Source organism: Abramis brama (assembly GCF_963993115.1).
Source record: "Abramis brama genome assembly, chromosome: 8".
In the NCBI taxonomy this organism is placed as follows: domain Eukaryota; kingdom Metazoa; phylum Chordata; class Actinopteri; order Cypriniformes; family Leuciscidae; genus Abramis; species Abramis brama.
The window spans coordinates 10,267,188-10,288,617 of record NC_139970.1 but is presented as its reverse complement, the minus strand read 5'-3'; the positions used below and the strand labels follow the sequence as shown (position 1 = coordinate 10,288,617).

The window sequence follows — 21,430 nt, the reverse complement described above, 5'->3', positions numbered from 1 at the left end:
AATATGTCTACCATATTGTATGTATGTTTAGAAACCTCTAATGTCTGGTGTGGTACTAAGACTTGCCCGCCAAAACAGAATCTAAAAGTGGCACCTTTGTCTCTGTGGGCTGGAAACGATCGCAGAGTTTTCTCTGTTCTGCCTCTCTGTCTCGCACACACAGGGAAGAGTTTCATCATTAATTCAGCAGTTAGTAGCATGCATGACATGATGCTAATGTACAATGAAAAGCACATGAAATCTCTTTGCATTGAACTCGATCTGGGGCTCACAGCAGCAAACACATGCAGTCATACAAACACACAATAAAAAGGATAGTTTGCCCCAATTATATTTCTGTCAACATTTACTCGTCTTCTTGTCATTCCAAACCAATATGATTTTCTTTCTTCCATGGAAAACAAAAGGATATGCATGCAAGATGATTTCAAGCTCCACAAAAGTATCCTAACATTAGTCCATGATGCATGGACTATGATTCCATGTCTAAAGCCATACGGCAGGTTTATGTGTAGAACAGACCAAAATGTACATTATTATTCACCCCTTCTTGTGAAAAGAAGTACACTTCATGATACTTTTAATAAGATTATAATACTTCAAAAGAACATACTTAAGTGTAAACTGAATGTAATGTATCCCGACACTTAATTGCAATTAAATGAAAATGTATTATCGCTTACATTTATATTTAATGCACTTCGCTGAACTTTAGAGGAACAGTAAGAAGGACGAAAGTACATCTTTACATGTAATTTCATAATTACTTCTATTGTCTTTGAAATATGGTTAAACTGTACTGCTGAATGTACTGACTGACAAGCATTTATGACAAGCTTGTAAACTATAACTTTAATATAATTTCTATTAGAACTTGTATGTCATGTATTTAAATATATTTGTAATTACACATTTGTACTAATGAAGTTAGTTGCAATTTAGAACATTTAAAATATATTAACTTTTAATGTAATATCAAATAACACTAAAGTTAAAATTAGAATCATGTACTTTACATGTGCTTTAGTATGTCAACACATCAAAATAAGTGTACATCTTTAAAGCGTGAAAAAGATTATTAGAACATTAATGTACTGATTTAAAATGTACTTTAAAGTAACTTTTTTTTATTTGACATTTGTAACGTAATTCCAGACTAAGAGACAGAATATTCATCACACCCAAACAAGTATTTATTAAACAGATGGAATTCAAATATGAGTAATATCAAAGTGTCCCTATGAAATCAAAATGGAAGTTTTGGGACTTTTAGTATGAATATGTTAGCCTTAAGGTTATCTATAAGCTTGTGTGCTCCAAAACAATGACAAAATTTGCATTTAGAAGATATAAGCATTCAAAACTCTCACTTCCGCCAATATGGATCAGCGATTTTGATGACATCACTCTGCTCTTCAGCTTCTCATTACATCTTCTATCCAATCAAATGCTCTCTAGAATCTAAAGCGTCCCGCCCCTCTACACTATAAATAGATGCTGAAGCTGTGGCTGAAATATGTATGGTGAATGGCACATAATGCACTATATAGGGGATAGAGAAAGAATCAGTGTAAATATGCTTTCCATTGGTCAAATTAAGTCTAGTTTTGCGTTTGTGTCACGCAAACCGGGCACACAGTCTGCTCTGGTCTGCTCTGGTAGACACGATAGCACAGAGCGGATCATATGTACGAGTCGGCGCAGACCACAAAATATAACTGACCTATTTGAATTCCACACAGAATGCTATATTTTAAAGTGATATGGAGGAGATTAGGAGGAGAAACGGTTAAAATGACTCTGCATTAGAAACAGCACTGACGAGTAGAAAAGAAAACACCAGTGCCATTCACCAACATAAATTACACACTTTTCAAACTACACATCCTCAGCATTATTATTATTATTACTGTTTTGCTTTAGTAACAGTTTCATATTAAATCTAAAGAGGGAATCTATCAGACTGTAACTGTCATTAGCTGTCAAATGCAGCTTTATCAAGCTCAATGGCTCAGGTCGAGCAATGATATAAACAAAACACTATTGGTTATTTTTTAAATGGGAGGAGCTGCTCGATATGTCTTCCTGTTTCAGAGGAAATTACATCACCACAATGAATAACGCTGCGTGTTTCAAGGCACTTCAGTGGGACTTTAATAACAAAGTCCTTTCCTATTACCGGGTAGCTTGGGATGAGATGAAGAACTGTGAGTGGAGGAGACTGGAGAGCACAAACTTCTTGGATGGTTGGAACAGGTGAGTAGCAGAGCGGGGAACAGATGAGGAAACACAGGTAGGTAATTGGAGAGTCTTACTAGGAGAACCCTGGAGGAATGCAAGGAGATCTAAGGTGTATAACTGGGAATTCAAGGAAAGGAGGTACTGTAGTCGACCCCCATGGTGCCTTGAGTTCAAGATTTCTCTAACGGTGTAGACAGTTTCATTGTCCAGGATTAGAGGCAGGGGGGCTCGTCAGCGGGACCAGGCTCTGTGGAGGAATCAGAAACAGGAGGGTGGTATGGCTTGAAAACATGAAACGAGCGGTAAATTATATAGTGGGGTGAAAGGTGAAGTCATGTGACAGGGTTAATTTGCCAGGTTATGGGGAATGGACCAATGAATTTGGGACTTAGGCTTTTGCTGAGCAGCCGCAGTCTGATATCCCGAGTGGAGAGCCACACCATTCTGCCCGGGCTGGTAGGTGGGAGTATCGGTCTGCCGGGCATTGGCGTGACCCTTCTGATGGCACACTGCCAATTGGAGATAGTGGTAAGCTGCGTCCCAGACCCTCTCACTCTCCTGGAACCAGTGAGTGACTGATGGTGCATCCAATGGGTCCCCGGACCAAGAGAACAGAGGGGGGTGGAAGCCAAGTACACACTGAAACAGGGTGAGACTGGTTGCTGGCTGACGGAGAGTGTTTTGAGCGTACTAGGCCTAGGTGAGGAAGAGGTTCCAGAAGTTCTGGTGGCTGTGACAGAAGATTTGTAGGAATTGTCCAATCTCTTGTATCTTCTTCTCCCTCTGCCCACTGGTTTGAGGATGGTAACCAGAGGAGAGGCTTACAGTCACACCTTGGAGGGTGAAAAAGGCTTTCCAGAACTAGGAGAGGAATGGAGAACTTATCAGAGACCATGTCTTCTGGTAGTTCAAATTTGCAGAAGACATGATTGAACATCATCTCAGCAGTTTCCATGAAAGGAGACGAGAGAGTGCATCGCCTTTCACATTCTTGGTCTCTGGACGATAGGATATGGAAAAATCTAAACGGGTGAAGAAAAGGGCCTATCTGGTCTGTCTGGGTTTTGCCTCATGGAGATATTCCAGATTACGATGGTCGGTGAGCACAGTGAAAGGATTTTGGGCCCTCTCCAGCCAGTGCCTCCATTCCTCCAGAGCTAATTTGATGGTGAGGAGCTCACAATTTCCGATGGTGTAATTCTGCTCTGCCAGGGTGAATTTTCTGGAGAAGAAGGCACATGGATGGAGTCATGAGGGCTGCCCCTGTTGCTGTGATAGCACCGCTCCGACGCGTGATGTTGATGCGTCCACGTCCACTACAGAAAGTTGGTTGGGATCTGGATGAACTAGGAGCAGTACTTGATGGCCTCTTATTTAATCCTCCATGGCCTTCTGTTTGGGGATGGAGATAGGATACATTTTGCCACAGGGCACTGGCTCACTCGGAATGAGGTTGATGTCTCATAGTCTGTGTGGTGGTAGTTGCAAAGCTTGTTTATGGCAGAAAACGTCACTGAAGGGTGCATAGCAGGATGGTATGTCCACGGATTGTTGTTTTACAGGATTCTCAATGTGGAATTAATGGAGAGAACTCTGGACTTGGGAGGAGATTGTTGAGGAAGTTCAGGGAAACATCCGGGTAAACAGTCCTTGCCCACGCTTCAGGACTTTGCCACTGGACCAGGAGAGGATGGGATTATGTGTCACGAGCCAAGGATGCCCCAGCATAATCCCTGTGGTGGGGTTCTCCAGAACCAGGAGGCAGATATTCTCCAGTAGCCAACCAATCTGGAGTTGGAGAGGACCCACACAGTAACGAACATGGCCTTGGCCGAGCGGCTTTACAGTCACAGATTGGATCCTGTATGGGATGGTGTTGGGCCTTTTTCGGAGCTGGAGTTGGTGGCAGAGGTCCCTGGAAAAAAACTTGCCAGCTGACCCAGAGTTGAGGAGGGCGGTAACTGAAACAAAAATGTCAGCAGAATTGAGTGTTACAATGGTGATAAGTGGAGAAGTAGTAACATTGGGACTGGAAACAAAACTCACCAAAGTTACTCTTTGGTACTCACCAATAGGACATACTAAAATGACATGTCCACCAGAACCACAATACAAGCAGTGTCTCTGGGCCAGCCAATGGTGCCGAGATTCCAATGGGTCGAGATCCCAATGGGTCGATCTACATCGGTTTGTGGTTCTGGAGAGCTGGGGAACTTTGGCTGACGATGGAAAAAGAAGGACTGCTGGCGCTGTTGGTCTTCCATACATATTTGAACTCTATGGCCAATCCGGATGGACAGCTGTATGAAGCACTCAAGCCTGATGGATTCATCATACTTAAGCTGAGAGATGCAGCCTCAGAGCCAGTACCAATCCTTGGTGATGGTGGATAAGACTGATCGCTCGTTCCAGCCGATGGCCGCTGCTAGGGCTCAAAACTTTTACAAACCCTATGGAACTATTGCCTTGGCGTAAAGGATAGAGTTGCTCACCAATAGAAGTATCACACACAGGACGACCAAAGATTTCTCTGAAATGAGCCACGAAACTATCAAGGGATTGTGTCACTGGTTCTGCCTGCTGCCAGATGGTTTTGGCCCACTGAAGTGCTCGCCCAGTAAACAAAGATAAGATGAATAAAATCTTGTCTCTTTCAGTAGGAAAATGATGGGGCTGCATCTCTAGGACTAGTGAACATTGGAACAAGAAGCCATTTCAGTCCTCAGCCAAGCCAGAGTTGGGTGCTGGGTTGACCATGGAACTGGCTGTGTAAACCGGAGGAGAATCGCTTGGTGCAGTGATGGGTGCTGTGGTGGTCCTGGGTACGGTGAGGACTAGGGTTGGGTACCAAAGCCGGGCACCGATATGGAACCGGAACCCAAGTAACCGGTATGTAACCGGACCGAATAAAAAAAAAGACTTCGGTGCCTCCTGTCAGTGCCACTTAAATGCCTCAGCTGTCGGTTTAAATATTTGCCCTTCTCCGAAACGGACGTAGGACGTCGCTAGTTAACCCTTTGATGCGTATGATCGTTGACCAGTGTGATTAAGAACGTTCAGTTCGCGTGATCATCAACTTCAAATCTGCGTTCGCAAGTTGGCTGGCGCTGGGCCAGAGACAGACGCGCTCAGCACTCTCATATATCACAACTATTCAGTGTTTTCAACCACATAAGGTTTATTTTAGGTTTCAGACATTTAAATACTCATAAGTATTAGCAAAACAACATTTGTAGTTAGTAAAATACACACTGATGTCTATGTAAGCGGCAATTGTGTAGGTATCTATAAAATGTACTCTATTCTTTTCACACTTCACCAGCCACTTACTTTAATGTATTTCAGGAGAAGTGGATGAATTGATGTGTTGTAGGCCTAAATCTGAGAGATACAATTCTCTGAACTGCGGTGCATACTAACATGGCGCCCATTGTGCGTTATAGATCAACTAACATGAATCATGATCATCATAAAGGTTTCTTTAATGACAAAACACATTCACTTACATGTATTTAAGAATAAAAATATCAGCCAAGGACTGACTGACATGTAACGCAACCAATTTTTTCCTGCGTCATGTTTAGTGTAAAAATGTAAAGTCGATGTCCCTACAATAACAGACCGGCGTAATCTCATAATTATTCATTCAAGAACGTGCAAATTTACTGCAACAATAGAGCCGCGAACTTCACATATTTTTGAAAAACCAGCCTTCAGCTGATCCTGATGAGCGCTCATTGCCACAGCTGTAAACATGGTGGCGTTCTTCTTCCACGAGGGGTTTCGCATCACGCATTTAAAGGCACAATATGTAACTTTTTTGCTTTAAAATAGCAAAAATCTTACAGCAATGTACTTACATTATCCCGACTGTTTCCAACAACTTTCAAACCAGGAGAAATTTGTAATTTAATTCGAGAAACGTCCCGTTTCTTTATTTCCGTTTTGTCGCCGCCAATGCCGTCATATCCGCGTTGTCCCTGGTTTCCGCTCGTGCTGCCATGACAACCAGAGCTATGAACCAGAGCCCTCTGATAGTAACCAAAGCGACTGACGCGGACAACTTTGTAGTTCGCAATGTCTATTTGCACGCTGTTGTTGTTTCGTTCAAGCATTATGGACCATGGCAAGCAGACTTTGGATTAAAAAAAGGAGAACTAAAATGAGAATCAATATCAGCGCGGTGTTTTTGAGATGCCGAGAGCTCCCATAGACAGTATATAAACGAGAGCTCCACGTCCGAGACTTCGACCGCTCCTACATGTACTTTATTAAACAGGTGAGCACATTTACATAAACTAATCAATGTTTTATAGTTCAACAATGATAAAATGTCAGAATATGATCTGTATGTTATTCTAATGTTGATCTAGCTTACTGCTAGTCTCATACAGACAAACTAACACATAAATTTCAACACATTTAAATGCAGTTTAATGTGCTAGTGTAATGTTAGACCAAGTGAAACAGCGCTGCATTACCTCACAAGTTTAATTTGTCTAATAAACTGACCTGTGAGTAGTAATTCTGCGTGTAGTTTGGTAGAATGAAATGTCCATATTCCTTTTATATCCGCGGGACTCGCGTCGCTTGTGGAGCTGATAGCTGTCTCTTAGCAATCCCGAACTGCTTCATATCACAGTCATGATAAAAACATCGATGTATTCAGTCATCCATAAACATTATTAGATCGGTCGGCTTGACGTTGACGACAAGATCCATAGTTCTTAGCAAATGTTGCGTCATCAATCTACGCCTTTGTTATTGTAAATAGGTTAGCGACCTAACCCATACTGTACCTTTAAAGTGATGCATTCTAAAATAACGCTCACCTTGTGCAGGACATGCAACAAGTCAGGAGAGGTGCCATATTTTGCCAGAGAAGTAAAAAAAATGTGAAAAGAACTGCTGAAATTTAAAGCTGGTTTATAGCATACCAAGAATACAGACTACGTTGCTGTTTGAAGCATAGATAACGTTGCTGTTATTAGTACTGTGTTAAATTATTGTATTTGGGTTAGGTGGCTTAGGTTTTATTGTGAATTTGTTATGTATTTTTTTTGTGTTTTGTATTTACACAACTTATATTTATATATTTACTTTAAAATTTTAATATATTAAATTTTAAGATTTTTTTGTTTATTTTTTTTCAATAAAAATGCCGTTCTTTAATGTCATTCACCATTGTTTTGAGGCTCTCTTTTTTTATTTTTATTAAGTATCGGTTCAGGCACCATTTAGGCACCGGTACTGTTTTAAAAGTATTGATTTGGCACCGGTATAAAAAAAACTTAAAAAAAAACGATACCCAACCCTAGTGAGGACTCAGCAGAACGAGACTACCAATTCTGGAAAAGGATTCGGGCCTGCTGGGTTAATGTTGGTCTTCTGTAATGGAATACCAGACTCAGAAACAGGATATTCGTCAAACCCAAACAGAGCACACACTTCTTGGATGGTTGGAACGGGTTGAGAGCGGGTAAGTAGATCAGGTAAGGAGTTCGTTATCCACATTGGAGACCAGACGATGAGTGACTGAGAAGTGTGTGCTCTTAGACTGTGGCTGATGAGGGACAGGAGCAGGTAAATAGAGTTCTGGTGAAAGTGAGAGCTGGGTGTTTTTGACGGAGGAGCCGTGACAATATTATTACAAAGTGCATTTTTTAAAAGTGATCAAGGACCAAATCAGTTTGATGTGTGAATGAATCATCCAGACCAGTTTTGTGAACCGGATCAACTGATCCATTGATGAGCTCAGACTGAAAACAATCACAAATCGGACATGAAGCTAGACTTGGAATAGTGGACAAGTTGTACAACCTTAATGATACATTTATGGTGCTTTTTGAAGCTTAAAAGCTTCAGTCCCTCTTGACTGCATTTCAAAAGAGAATAGAAACAATCAATGTTTGTGTTTGTGTATGTGTATGTGTGTGCATTTTAAAGAAAGACTTACAGGGTTTGAAACTAGAGTGAGTAAATGATGACAGAAAATTCATTTTTGGATGAACTATCCCTTTAAATATCTAGAAAGGCCAAGTGTCTCAGTTTGTAAGCGTGTGGCTGGTGACTGTGAGATAAAGGTTAAATAATGCTTACTGAAAAATAATACAAAGCCTTGTTTAGACGTCAGCAAATCCACACACACACACACACACACACACACACACACACACACACACACACACACACACACACTTTGTGTGTCTCCTTTCAGCATCCCTGATGCCGCTGAACACATTCATTATATCCAGTGTCAGCACTGTGCTCACTGCTTACGTTGAGAAATAAGAGACATCCTGTTCAGCTTTAAAACCCACAGCATCTGTTTCATTCACACGGATGAAAGATAAGTGTATTTATCACACAATGACGAGGTGTGGTGCCTTCGTCACTGGACTAATCGAATCAGAAAAACACAATGAAAAAGTTCAATAAATTAAATTAAACATTTGTAATGATAAAGTTGCAATTTAGTACATTTAAATTATATTATCTATAGTTAATCAAACACACTACAGTTATAATCAAGTACTTTACATGTGCTTTAGTATGTTAATCAACACATCAAAATAAGTGTACTTCTTTAAGAAACAACAAAAGATTATTAGACATAATGATATAAAATGTACTTTAAAGTAAAACTTTTAATTTTACATTTTAAGTGCACTTTTTATAAGTACAGTAAAGTGTACGCTGCACGTAGAGACAGGGCGGAATAGTGCGCATATGCAGATAAAAGTTTGTTTTCGTACCCGAAAGTTGCACAACCATTCATTGTTTGTAAAGGAAAATTTTCCCAACACAGCTGGCAAGGATTTCGGGAAATATTGCACGGGAAACAGATATCCGATTAGTTACCCAGATACAGAAGCCACAAGTGTAAACGCGCCACCATGATCCGATCTGCTTGAATGGATCACGGTGATGACATGGCAAGCGTATACACATAAAAGTAAGTCACCTTTTATTTCATTAATATAACATGATCTGCAAGCAAGTTTTTTTTGTTTTTTTTAAATATACAGTTACACTTCATTTTAAGATGCCCTTGTTAGAGCCTTACAATTAAGCATTGAGTAATTTAAGTTAACAACATTAAATGTTGTAGATTTAAGTAGCAAATGAGAATCGCTACAATTATTGACTATATTTTGAGACAAAGACATTCTTTATAATGATTTTCAGTTTTGTTCAAGATAATTAAAGCAACCGTTTTTCAGTAACAGAAGAATATGTAAAAGTATGGTATTTGGGGTAAAAGGCGCTCCTGCTGTTGAGGTGAAAGACAATAATTAACATGATAATAAACAGCTGACTTTCAACTGACTTTCCATTTGTTGACATGATATGATTAGATTCAGATAGTAAATATCATATATTAAGTTGGGTGTCCACCTTAGAGATAATTACTATATTATATAATGAAACCATCATATTTAAAAAAAAATATGATGTTAATCATATCATATGATAAAATGTTTCTTGTTACTACTGTAAAGCTTTATTAAATTATTATGATCTCAATCAGAGTTTTAAGAATCTTTACTTTTTAAAATAATTTTGTTTGTACTTTTAAAATATATTTTTATATTAACATTTTAATGACAGTACATATTTGAAAAAAGTTGAAAGTTATTGTCTTGAACAAGTAGCCTATTCATTTAGACATTATTTAAAACTAGCTAAGGTGTTTGCATAAGTACTGTGTGTATTTTGCCCTGTGTGTCTGTGGGGTAAACACCCCCCTTGCCACCTGTCACAGTTATACTGCATATAAAGGCATTAAAGGGATAGTTCGCCCAAAAATGATATTTAAGCCATGATTTACTCACCCTCAAGCCGTTCGAGATGCATATGTCAATCTTTTTTTCAGACAAACACATTTTCAGTTATTTTAGAAAATGTCTTCGATCTTTCAGTGGTTATAATGTGAAGCAATGGGGTCCAGCTGCTTCAAGACCGAAAATGTGCATTCATCCTTCACGTATATTTTTACGACAAAACCGCACAGATTACCCTCAGAAGGCCTTCGTTTATCCCCCTGGAGCCGGATGGATTACTTTTGAGAAGGATGCATGCACATTTTGGGACTTGAAGGAGGTGGACCCCATTGCTTCACATTATAACCACTGAAAGATCGAAGACATTTTCTAGAATAACTGAAAATGTGTTTGTCTGAAAAAAGATTGACATATGCATCTCGAACGGCTTGAGGGTGAGTAAATCATGGCTTAAATATCATTTTTGGGCGAACTATCCCTTTAAGATAAAGGTTCAAACAGTTTATAATAATATCCACAGGGTAAATTCCACTCAAAGAACAGCAAGCAAACAGCCATACGTAAATGAGATCGGACGAGGGTGAACTGAAAACACAGTACTTAAATACACAGACAAATGAGGTGATTAAGATAACACAGCTGACAGTGATGACAAATCAAATTTGTCAATCGGACTATGAAGACAAACTAGTGGCGGGAAATGGTGCAACTGAGTCCAAAACACTTTTACATGCAACCAAATAATCCGTTAGTAATCGGATTCAAAGCTCAATCGGACTGAAAAGCCTTCATGTAAACACCTTAATCGATCCGATTGAGCTCGATCCAAATGAAATTTCGATCGGATTGAAAGGGCTGGTTTATTATACAGCAGGAAACTCTGTATATTCGTGCAGTGAGCGCATGTCAAAAAATCTATTCTGATTTGAAGATTGTGACATACAGTATAAATGCGCACATCAACCCGATCACGTTTAGCGTTCATGTAAACTCTACGTTCGGATTCATCAATCGGAATGAATTCAGTCCGATTGAAACAAAAGTTGTGCATGTAAATGTAGCCACTGTGACACCACCTCATACATTTATACGATTAAAAAAAGATATATACATTTTCACACAAAATCTGTTCAGTGTTCAATACAAACATATATATATATATATATTTCTGCAATCATACACTATAGGAATAGTGAAAAGCTTTTGAATAGTGAAAAACATTTTTCACACCGCCGTACCCTACTTTAAAGATCTGGGCCCGTATTCATAAAGATTCCAAGAATCCTCTAAGAAAACTCTTAATTTAGCTTAAAAACTTTTACGTAGGAGTCTTAATTTCTGGCGCTATGGCATTTCTGCGCTGTGTCGGAGATATTAGCGTGTCTCTAATAAGATCAGTCTCAAACATGATCCCTGCACGATTTAATCTATAGCGTCTTATTAACTCACTGTTATTCATTGTCTGCAACACATTTCTTCTCCCTCTTCGTCTTTCTGCCATTTTCTCCTCTGCTAAAGAAACTCTTAAGCCTCTTAAAAGTCCTCGTCCGTGCTCCTAACAATTTTGACCTTAAGACCTCTTTTAAGGGTTAAGATGCTTTCTGAATTACTTTTTTCTTTACTAGGATTTTTTCTTTAATTTTAAGAGTAAACGCCCACATTTCTAAGAATTTTCTTTGAATTTTGTCACTAGGAGCTACTCTTTGCATTAAGATTCTTTATGAATATGGGCCCTGGGGCCGTATTCACAAAGAATTTTAAGGCTAAAAGTAGCTCCTAACTGGCGAATTTAGGAGCATCTCCTAAAAATAATGGGCGTGTCACTTGTAACTTTAGGACTCCTAATTTTTTTGACTAAGAGTAATTCACGAAGCATTTTAGCCCTAAAAGTAGCACCTAAGGCTGGGACAGCTTAAAAGAAGTCGAGAGGACTCCTAACTCACTAAGACCTATTCACAAACCGCTTTTTGTGGCATTTCACGTTGCGATGTTTTGAAATGCGTATGCGGCGGCTACAGGAGCTTCCAATCGCGAGGGAACGATTTTGCATTGTAGGCATAACTAGGGATGCAATAACGCCACCAACAACAACCAAAACTAGGCTACTCATTGCATGTAAACTAATTGTAACATTTCATTGTGAATCAAATTAAAATGTTCTTCTCTTTGCAAACGTAGGCAGAGGCATATAGTGACAGATTAATTCAATAATGTTGCAAAGATATTGCATCAATCCATATGTTTCATTAGGCTACTGGCTTACTCTTTATTCATTTAGGCTATTTATTCAGTTATTCATCATCTTCCGTCCTTCGCACTACTTGTGTAGCGCACGCATTCTCAGACCTGTCACCTGTCACTCATCATCGTAGGGGAGGTGTTTGGAATCATTCCCGCGTTACAATCATCAGCCAATCACGGTGGTCATTTCAGTCAAGCTCGTGCATGAGTAATGACGTCATCCATAGCAACGAAGACTCACTCTTAGTTTAGGAGTTGTCATTTTTCTTTACTAAGAGTAGGTCTGAAAGGCGTTGTGAATAGCTTTTAAGAGAAAACTCCTAGCTAAAATATTTTAGTGCGATTTAGGAGTACTCCTAGTGGTAAGATAAAATGCTTTGTGAATACGGCCCCTGAAGTACACTGCAAGTGCACATTCAATACAATGAAGCACACTTCGTTTCCACAAGGATATGACAAAGCAGAGCTCCACTCAGTTGCAGTTGATCAAATAACAACACAGCGACTGTCAGTGTGAACAGGGTTAAACAGTAAAGACTGCATTAGCAAGCACCACTAATAACCATTACCCTATTATACTGTGGCGTCACTTTGATAAGATTACATATGATACTGTATTTACAGTGCATGGTACTCCAAAAGTACTTTGAATAAAGAATACCATGGTAATAACTATTTTTTGAAGACAGAAAAGTTCCAATGACTTTAATATTTCATATGTCCTTTAATATGGTACAGTATATTCACACGTTTCACACGTGCCGCACATCATACTCCCGGTGTCACTTGAGCTCCTGTACACCGAGCAGAGGCTCAGGGGTTTTAGTTGATTAATGACTCTGCCATATGAGAACTGCTTCTGTGTTTATAAAGACTTCATTGTTACTGAAGGTCAACATTAATGAGACTCTTTATTTCTTTTTCATGATAGCGTGGCGTGGTTGACCACACTACCTCAGCACAGAACAAATGATGACAAGGGCAAGTGACGTTAACACTAACTATTCAGCTTTACGCAGACATTCATGAACACTCAACCCACTCACAGATCTCCAATGACATCAACATTACATAAGCACACAGTTTATGTCGTCAGTGCAAAGCTACCCTTTAAAGTACAACGATATATCACGGCAATCTCCTCAACTGCATGCACTAAAGTACATTACACTCTCTAACACCTTATTAGATTTCTCTGCACAGAGATAAAATAATCTGTTAATGGGGAAATAATAAGTAAGAGTGTCCATGATTAAAGCAAACATATTTTTAAAGTCCCCCTGTGGTGAAAATCAAGCTTTTAATGTTGTTTATATGTCTATGTGGTGTTTTTAATATGCTTTAAGACAAACCATGTGTAAATTCATAAGTCGATGCCATTGCTGAGTATTTTCTCCTTAAAACTGCAGTGAACCAAAGACAGTCTCAAAAACACGCTTTGAAATCGCTGGTGTTTCTGACGTCACAAACTACCTTGTAACCAATCAGATCAACGTGTGAAGTGAGTGAGTGGAGGCGGGGCTCATTTGCATATTCATAGAAGCACGTATACTTAATGAGGCAAGGGTGTAGAGTTACATTCAAGCTATTTTAAGACATGAAGGAAAAAAACGTTTAAATATCAACGTTTTAATGATCAAAGATGAGTTTTAAGGGATACAATTATTGACTACAGGGGGACTTTAAATTTGTAAATAAGTATAAACAACTAACTTTGACTTTTCATAACAGGGTCAAATTATCAGGGTCAAATGAAGATTTTAGAGACTTAAGCTTTCGCATCGGAGGATCGTTTTAGTTCCTAGAAATATTGGCAGAAGAATCCGCTTTTTGGCAGGAACTGGGAACGATCTTAGTTATAGGAACACATTTAGGCGGGCTAAATTTGCTACTACTTCAGAGTAGGGTCTAACCCAGCACAATAGGAACTGACATAAGTGCACGCTGATTGGATGAACGCATGCTGTACGAAACACAGGCACCCGACAATTTTTAAAAAGCGATAGACGGACCGGCGACGAAGTCCAGGCACTTCAAAGCCTTTATGCTATGGAGTCGCTGACGTTCTTGAATGCCTCACTTAAATGACGTCGATGTCAATCAGCTTAAGTCACTTTAGAGTTTCTACTGCCGTTGCGAATGCAACCAGGAACAATTTTACCTGTTATGGCTTGTTCAAACCAAGAACGATGACTATAAATAACTATAATGGTAACTATATTAATGTCCACATCAACTGACGATAACGTTCTGTTTATTATAAGCGCTCGCTGCTGTTTTGTCGTCTGCCGCTTTAAATGCTAGCGCTCTTTAATGCAGGATGGATTCTGATTGGCTGTCAATGTTTTTATTGTACTGTATAGCTGTGGATTCCAGTAGAATTAGAGTGATTATTAACTTTTTCCAGCACCAGCATTTTTGATCTTTTTCACAAAAGTGTCATGGCCCCCAGAATATTTTCTTGTATGAATATCTGAGCATGCAATATATCAAAAGAAAGAACAGAACCTCTGCTTTTAAACAAACAAACAAACATTTTATTCTAGCTTAATGCATTATTTTATAAACACTTGAATGTGGGTAAGTTTCGTTAAAAAAAGCAACATTTTGAGCAAAAAGCTGAGAAAATTGCATTTTGTCAAAGACTACATACAGAACAATGATGAAAACACAGATGGAGCAGATCGAGTCCATCAACACACACAAACCTTCACAGTCCTATAGCTCGTCCTGGCTCGACATTTCACTCAGTAACATTAGGCAGTTTTGATTTATATGCTGTTTAATGTTGATGATCGTGTTATTTTACATATGCATCTGCATATGATATCGCTTGTTTCTGCTTCTTCTTCGCCTCAAGCGTCTGTGTTTTGATCAGGAGATTCAGTACTTTTTCAGAAGATGTGTAATAGCACCCCCTACCATATAACAGTATAAACACATAAATACAGAAATGTCCATCTCACATTATAGTTATCATCATTGGTTAAAACGGACCTTTAGTCGTTTAGTTCATTCAGTTATCTCAGTTATCAATCCTTAAGTGCTCAATCACTACTAGCTTTCAGCCTGGCCTGAGAGACGACCCCTGACCTGCTGTATCACCCTGAAAATCCTCAAGAAAAATGTGTCCACTTGTTTGCATGTAACATTCAGACATTCAGAGTAAGAAATTAAACCTTCACACGTGAAGTCAAATGTTTCTAGAAGCGTGACAAGAGCAGAAGAGAGAAAGCAGGCGTCATAAACGTATTGTGTAGTGTAAGTTTCAGTGTGTCCAGTGTTGTGTGTTACAGCGTGTGCATGCAGTACCTTTTCGTCGTCTTCGGTGAACAGCGCTCCATTGGGACTCTTGTTGATGGCCTGCGTGACCCCGATGACCTCTCCATCACTGTTGTGGATGGGCATGCACAGCAGAGACTTGGTTTTATATCCCGTGAGTTTATCAATCTCATCACTGAAGCGATGGTCCTATAAAGAGGACAAGAGACAGTCTTACTCTTTGCTGAATGGGGACATTTATAATAACTGTACAGAGAAGCCAGACTAATTAAAAGTGAAGTGTGTCATTGCTTTGTGACTATCGGCACTAAACAGAAGCGCAAAAATATACAGAAAGTGACAGAAAACTACTTCTGGTCTTCTCTTCCTTATATTACTCTATCTGTCTTTTTTTATTATGATTTGAAAGTCTTTTCTGCTCACCAACGCTGCATTTAATATTAGTAATATTGTGAAATATTATTACAATTTAAAATATCTGGTTTCTATGTGAATATATAGTAAAGTGTAATTTATTCCTGTGATCAAAGCTGAATTTTCAGCATCATTACTCCAGTCTTCAGAGTCACATGATCCTTCAGAAATCAGTATAATATGATGATTTGCCGCTCAATTATTTTGAAAAAAAGTGAAAAAAGTTTTTGATGCCTAATATTTTTACATTTTATTACACAGTTTATTGCATCTTTGCTGAATAAAAGCTAATTTCTTTCCTTTTTTAAAAAAAGAAATCTTACCCCGGATTTTGCAAAAACTGTTTTCAACATTGATAATAATCATAAATGTTTCTTGAGCATCAAATCATCATATTATACTGATTTCTGAAGGATCATGTGACACTGAAGACTGGAGTAATGATGCTGAAAATTCAGCTTTGATCACAGGAATAAATTACACTTTACTATATATTCACATAGAAAACAGTTATTTTAAATATAATATTGTATATAAATATACAATATTACTGATTTTACTGTATTTTTGATCAAATAAGTGCAGCAGAAGAGACTTTACATTAAATAAAGCTTAACATATTAATGTTCAAATACAGTATACAGAAATAGCATGAATCATATTACACTATTACTTATTCATATTCTGAAGTACATCATATATGTATCTACACTTAATGCTGTAAATGACTTATTAATGAAAGTTATTAATAAGAGTGTTACTATTTTCAATTATTTTGAATGAATAATGTTCTTGCTGCACGGTTGATGTCTGAAGTGTCTCTGAATCGCTGAGTTTACTGGTATAAATAATGCAGTTTTAACGATCTGCTCTGCTTGCTAAATGAAAAGGCAAACGCAGATTGACAGACTAATTAGAGAACCGCGAGCTGACACCATCATCATCAGAGTATCAGGAGTAAATCTGTAGAACAGAGCGGAGGAAGTTTGACTGAGCTGATCGATTCAGTGATCAATACTCAGATACTCTCACACACCTCATTATTTCACTAAAGCCTTTTATGGATCTCGGGGAATAATCAAAGCAAAGCGTCGTTCAGGGGTCACAGTGAAATACTCTCCTGTCTGTGCTGCAAGTCATTATCCGTATGGGAAAATCTCAAGTGAGTGACCTAGTCAAAAAATGCTAATGCTTTCCTAACCCTAATTCAGTTTCTATTAGGCTCAAATGAGAAGCAAGAATCAAAGGATAAAACGGTGCTCAGCTGGTTTAGTGCCCAAACTCCTCTAAAAACCCTCCATTTCCAGAGGAAACCACCTTGGGCTGTTTTTTTAATCGAGTAGGATCAAATGATTATGTTGCTGATTATGTATAATGAGTTTAGAATGTTTAGAATGAAATTAGAATGTCAGAATGTCCAATGGAATCTTACTCGATTCTTATTTTTATTTTCTCCCATTAGGATTGATTCAAAATTATAATACATTCCATTAGCAATTCTGTGCACATAAATGTTTTTTCAACTAGAAACAATCATTCTATTCCTGTTCCACCTGTAATGCATTAAGATTGTTTTCTGTTTCCTCATCTCAGTAAAACTATATCTGATCAGTAATTATGCATATGGGAAAATGTAATACTGGTGAACTCGCAACAGATGCGAAGATTCCTAAATCATAATTCACAACAATTGTAACAAAAGTTATTTGACTCTTACTTTGGTCCCTTTACAATTGCTCAACATTGTGATGTTCGTCATCATTTTGGAACAATTGTATAATAGAATTTCCAGTGGGATGTTGGGTGTTTTTACCACTAAAGTTAAATTACTGTCTCAGTTTAAGAAAACAAGAATTGCACTTTATCCAACAGGATCTTATTTGACCCTGATCTTGACTTTGATCCCTTTTACATTTGGTCCAAATTACGGCAGAACTTCCATCTTTTGGAATTGATGGACTAGAAACTGCTTCGTCTGATATGCATTGGCAATGTTGAGTTTCACCATCAATAAATGTCTCAGTAAAATACTTTCCGTGTCAATCTGATTAATTATTCATATGTGGAAAATGTAATGTGAATGGATATAGTCAAAAACCTAAAGATATTCTAATCCCAAAGGAATTTCTGATAACTGTACAATAAGGTTCATGAGTTAACATTTGTTAATGTATTAACTAACATGAACTAAAAATGAGCAATATGTGTTAGTTAATCTTTGTTAATGTTAGTTAATACAGCAAAAAATCCAGCTGTTCATTGTTTGTTTGTGTTAATGTTAACAAATACAATCTTGATTTGAATAATGCATTAGTAAATGTTGAAATTAATATTAACTAAGATTGATAAATGCTGTAGAAGAATTGTTCATTCTTAGTTTGTGTTAACTAATTGTTAACTAATGAACCTTATTGTAAAGTGTTACCGAATTTCTTTCATTATTTGGAAACAATCCTAAAGTATCCCAAAGGGCTCTAAGAATCGTCTAAGAAATAATTCTGAAGGAATATGAATTTTACTTCATCCAGTATAGCATCTCCTTTGACTGTTACTTTGATCCCTTTATAACTGTGATTCCAAACTTTTACAGAAGTCCCACACATCCTTAGGGACAAGCTTGCTTTCATTCCTGCTTTCACCTGATATGCATCGGGAATGTTGACGGTCTCCCCATGCTCAGCCACATAACCAATGATGCCCTTTCCCCAGGGCACCTGCACCTCATCCGAGTTCCTCAGAGAGGGCAACACTGTGGTCCCAGCATGCACGTCGAAGAACTTGGACACCAGGGTCTTTTTATTGGCCGGTCCCTCCACCAGGAACAGGGAGCATCGGTCAGCATCCACCATGATGCACACAAACACCAGGATCTTATAGCTCAGACTGGTCAAATCCAGGTCGTTGGAGATGTCTTTGACCAGCTCCAGGAAAAACTCCCTCTCGTTGTGCTCTTTCAGGTAGTATTTGTAGTCCACTGCGGTGTAGGGGTACTGGGGGATGTTGACCCGGGACTCCAGGAGCGCGGAGAGTATGTGCGCGGTGGTCGGCGGAAGGGAACTCGCTTTACGCAGAAGCGCGCGCCTCCTCATGCTGGTGAGCGGCTCCTGCGCTCGCGAGTTTACGTGTTCATCATAAGTCCTGTTGGCATTGATGGCTTTAGACCTTGCGAATGTTTTCCTTAGCTCTTTCTGCGAGGCTCGTCTCTGTATGCCGTCTCCTCTGCTCGCCCAGCTGTCTTTCCCGCACGCGCTCGCGCTCGCTGCTTTATCCGCGTGCGCGCCGCTGGAGTTCGCCGGAGCTTTAGTCGCGTGATGGTTCTTCTGCCACTTTTCCACCACACTCGCCTTGCCTTTTCTGTTTAAATAGTCCTCTAATAATTCCGGGTGCGCGTCAAGAAAACTTTCCACATCGGAGAACACCATATTTGACCCTGCCATCGCTGCCGCTATACGGTCATCTGCGAATAAAATAAGACGGACTCGTGTTTTGAGTCATTTATCTGTGTGAGTGCAGAGCTCAACGAATCATTCGCAAACTTAAAACTGCAGATCCTCCGAGAGAAGAGGGGCCGTGGTCCTCGTAAGTTCAGATTTGGTTCATGATGTTGTGAATGATGTCGCATCTGATGCTGAATGACTCGCTCGCGTTCATTCTAAAGCAGCGCCAGTGAGGATGATGCGACAGCTGACGTCACGACCACGCATTCCTCCCGTCATCCAGTCTCTTCATAACTGGGTGTTTCATTAGAAGGATGCTCAACCTAGGTGACACCGGGGAACGCAGTCTTAAAGGCTTTTCATAACTCTCGTGATTGTTGTCAATATTTATTTCGCTTAAATATAAATTCAAACCTCCAAAGATAGCAGTTTGCTGTGCTGTATACATTAGCCTATCTGTTAAATTATATTATTCACTTTCTAAGGAATTCCCGGTGTAAAGTTGTTGCTCCACCGACCTCTAGTGGACAAATTGAGTCATGCAACTCTCCAAACACATGACCATTAGGGTTCTATACATTTTTGACTATTTTTCAAATAAAAGATTTCCTTTATCATGAATCGATGAACTTTTTCTTAAAAACAACGAAAAACGACCTAATTCCTCTAAATTAAAAAAGGTCACCCCAGATATAAAATTGGAAAAATAACAAATGTCACTGATTATAGCACTTCCTAAAAAAATATAGAACTGTGGTTTTCTTTAAAAAACAAACTTTTTTTTATTTTTTAATTTTTTATTTTTACTGTTTTTCTCACCCAACGATGTTAAAATGACCCAACATGTTTGGAAAATAATCCAACATAATGACCCAATATGCGTAACCCAATTGCTGGGTTAAAAAACAACCCAACTTTTTTACTGTGAAGAGATGGAAAGAGAAAGAGAGAGAGAGAGAGAGAGAGAGAGAGAGCGAGAGAGAGAGAGAGAGAGAGAGAGAGAGAGAGAGAGAGAGAGAGAGAGCAAACAACTCAACTTGATACTTTTTGATATTTGTTCCAGTCTAGCAATCTATAATTTCACACAATAAAAGTGATGCTATACCTTAATGATAACAAGGCCATATGGACCAATAATATAGTGAGATTTCATCAATCACAGAAGAAGAGGAAGTGTGCCTTCAGAAGAATCATAATGTTTTATAGTGTTTTTGATGTGGTTGATGCGTCTTAATAGATAATTATAGCCTGCACCACTAGATGGAGACATTTCTACTTCACTGGGCTTTGTTTGGCCAGATCGAAAAGAATAAGAATCGTTTAATTTTACACGATATAGTTGATATAGTGATATTTCACTGCAGTTTTAAAAAGAAAATACTCAGCAATGGTGTTGACTTGTGAATTTGCACATGGTTTGTCTTAAAGCATATTAAAAACACCATAGAAATATAAACCACATTAAAAACATGTTTTTCATCATAGGAGGGGCCTTTAAAATATAATTGGGGCCTAAAGCCATTTTAGCTATATTTTTCCTACAATCACAATTCCATTTTATTTCTGGATTCTGTTTTAAAGGTTAAATAAAATGTTAGTAATCAAAATGCTTGTCTAATTCATAAAACCTAAACTAAATTTAATAATCTAACATTTTTATGGTAAAAGAGCCCTATGCAATGTTTAATTTTCTCTCTCATACTTTGTGATGTCAATCAAAAGACAATCATAAACATAGAATAATCTAAGAGGGGGTAAAAATTGATTACTGAGGAGATGACTTGACAGAGTCAGGTAACATCGTTTAACACTCACCTGAACCTGACTTTCTCGTTTAATATATATATATAGGCCAGGCCCGTGGAGCGCAAGAGGGCCTAGAGACTACAGGCAGTGCAGGCGACCAGGGCGGAGCAGGCAGTGCAGGCGACCAGGGCAGAACAGGCAGTGCAGGCGACCAGGGCAGAACAGGCAGTGCAGGCGACCAGGGCAGAACAGGCAGTGCAGGCGACCAGGGCAGAGCAGGCAGTG

The 21,430-nt window shown here is 38.8% G+C and overlaps 1 protein-coding gene across 2 annotated transcripts in view; it reads right to left on the bottom strand.

The window, feature by feature from the left end:
• The window catches only part of pde11a (phosphodiesterase 11a), a 95,494-nt gene extending 75,961 nt beyond the window's left edge, over positions 1-19,533 (bottom strand). Inside the window, exons 1-2 of one of the 2 annotated variants that reach the window (XM_084123381.1) lie at positions 18,515-19,533; positions 15,579-15,737 (exon numbers count right to left, since the gene is read on the bottom strand). In XM_084123381.1, the coding sequence (XP_083979507.1) occupies positions 15,579-15,737; positions 18,515-19,399 (1,044 nt within the window). In that variant the 5' untranslated portion in view covers positions 19,400-19,533. The remainder of the gene's footprint in view (positions 1-15,578; positions 15,738-18,514) is intronic. The other variant, XM_084123382.1, reaches the window with a different exon arrangement.
• Positions 19,534-21,430: the final 1,897 nt, after the last annotated feature.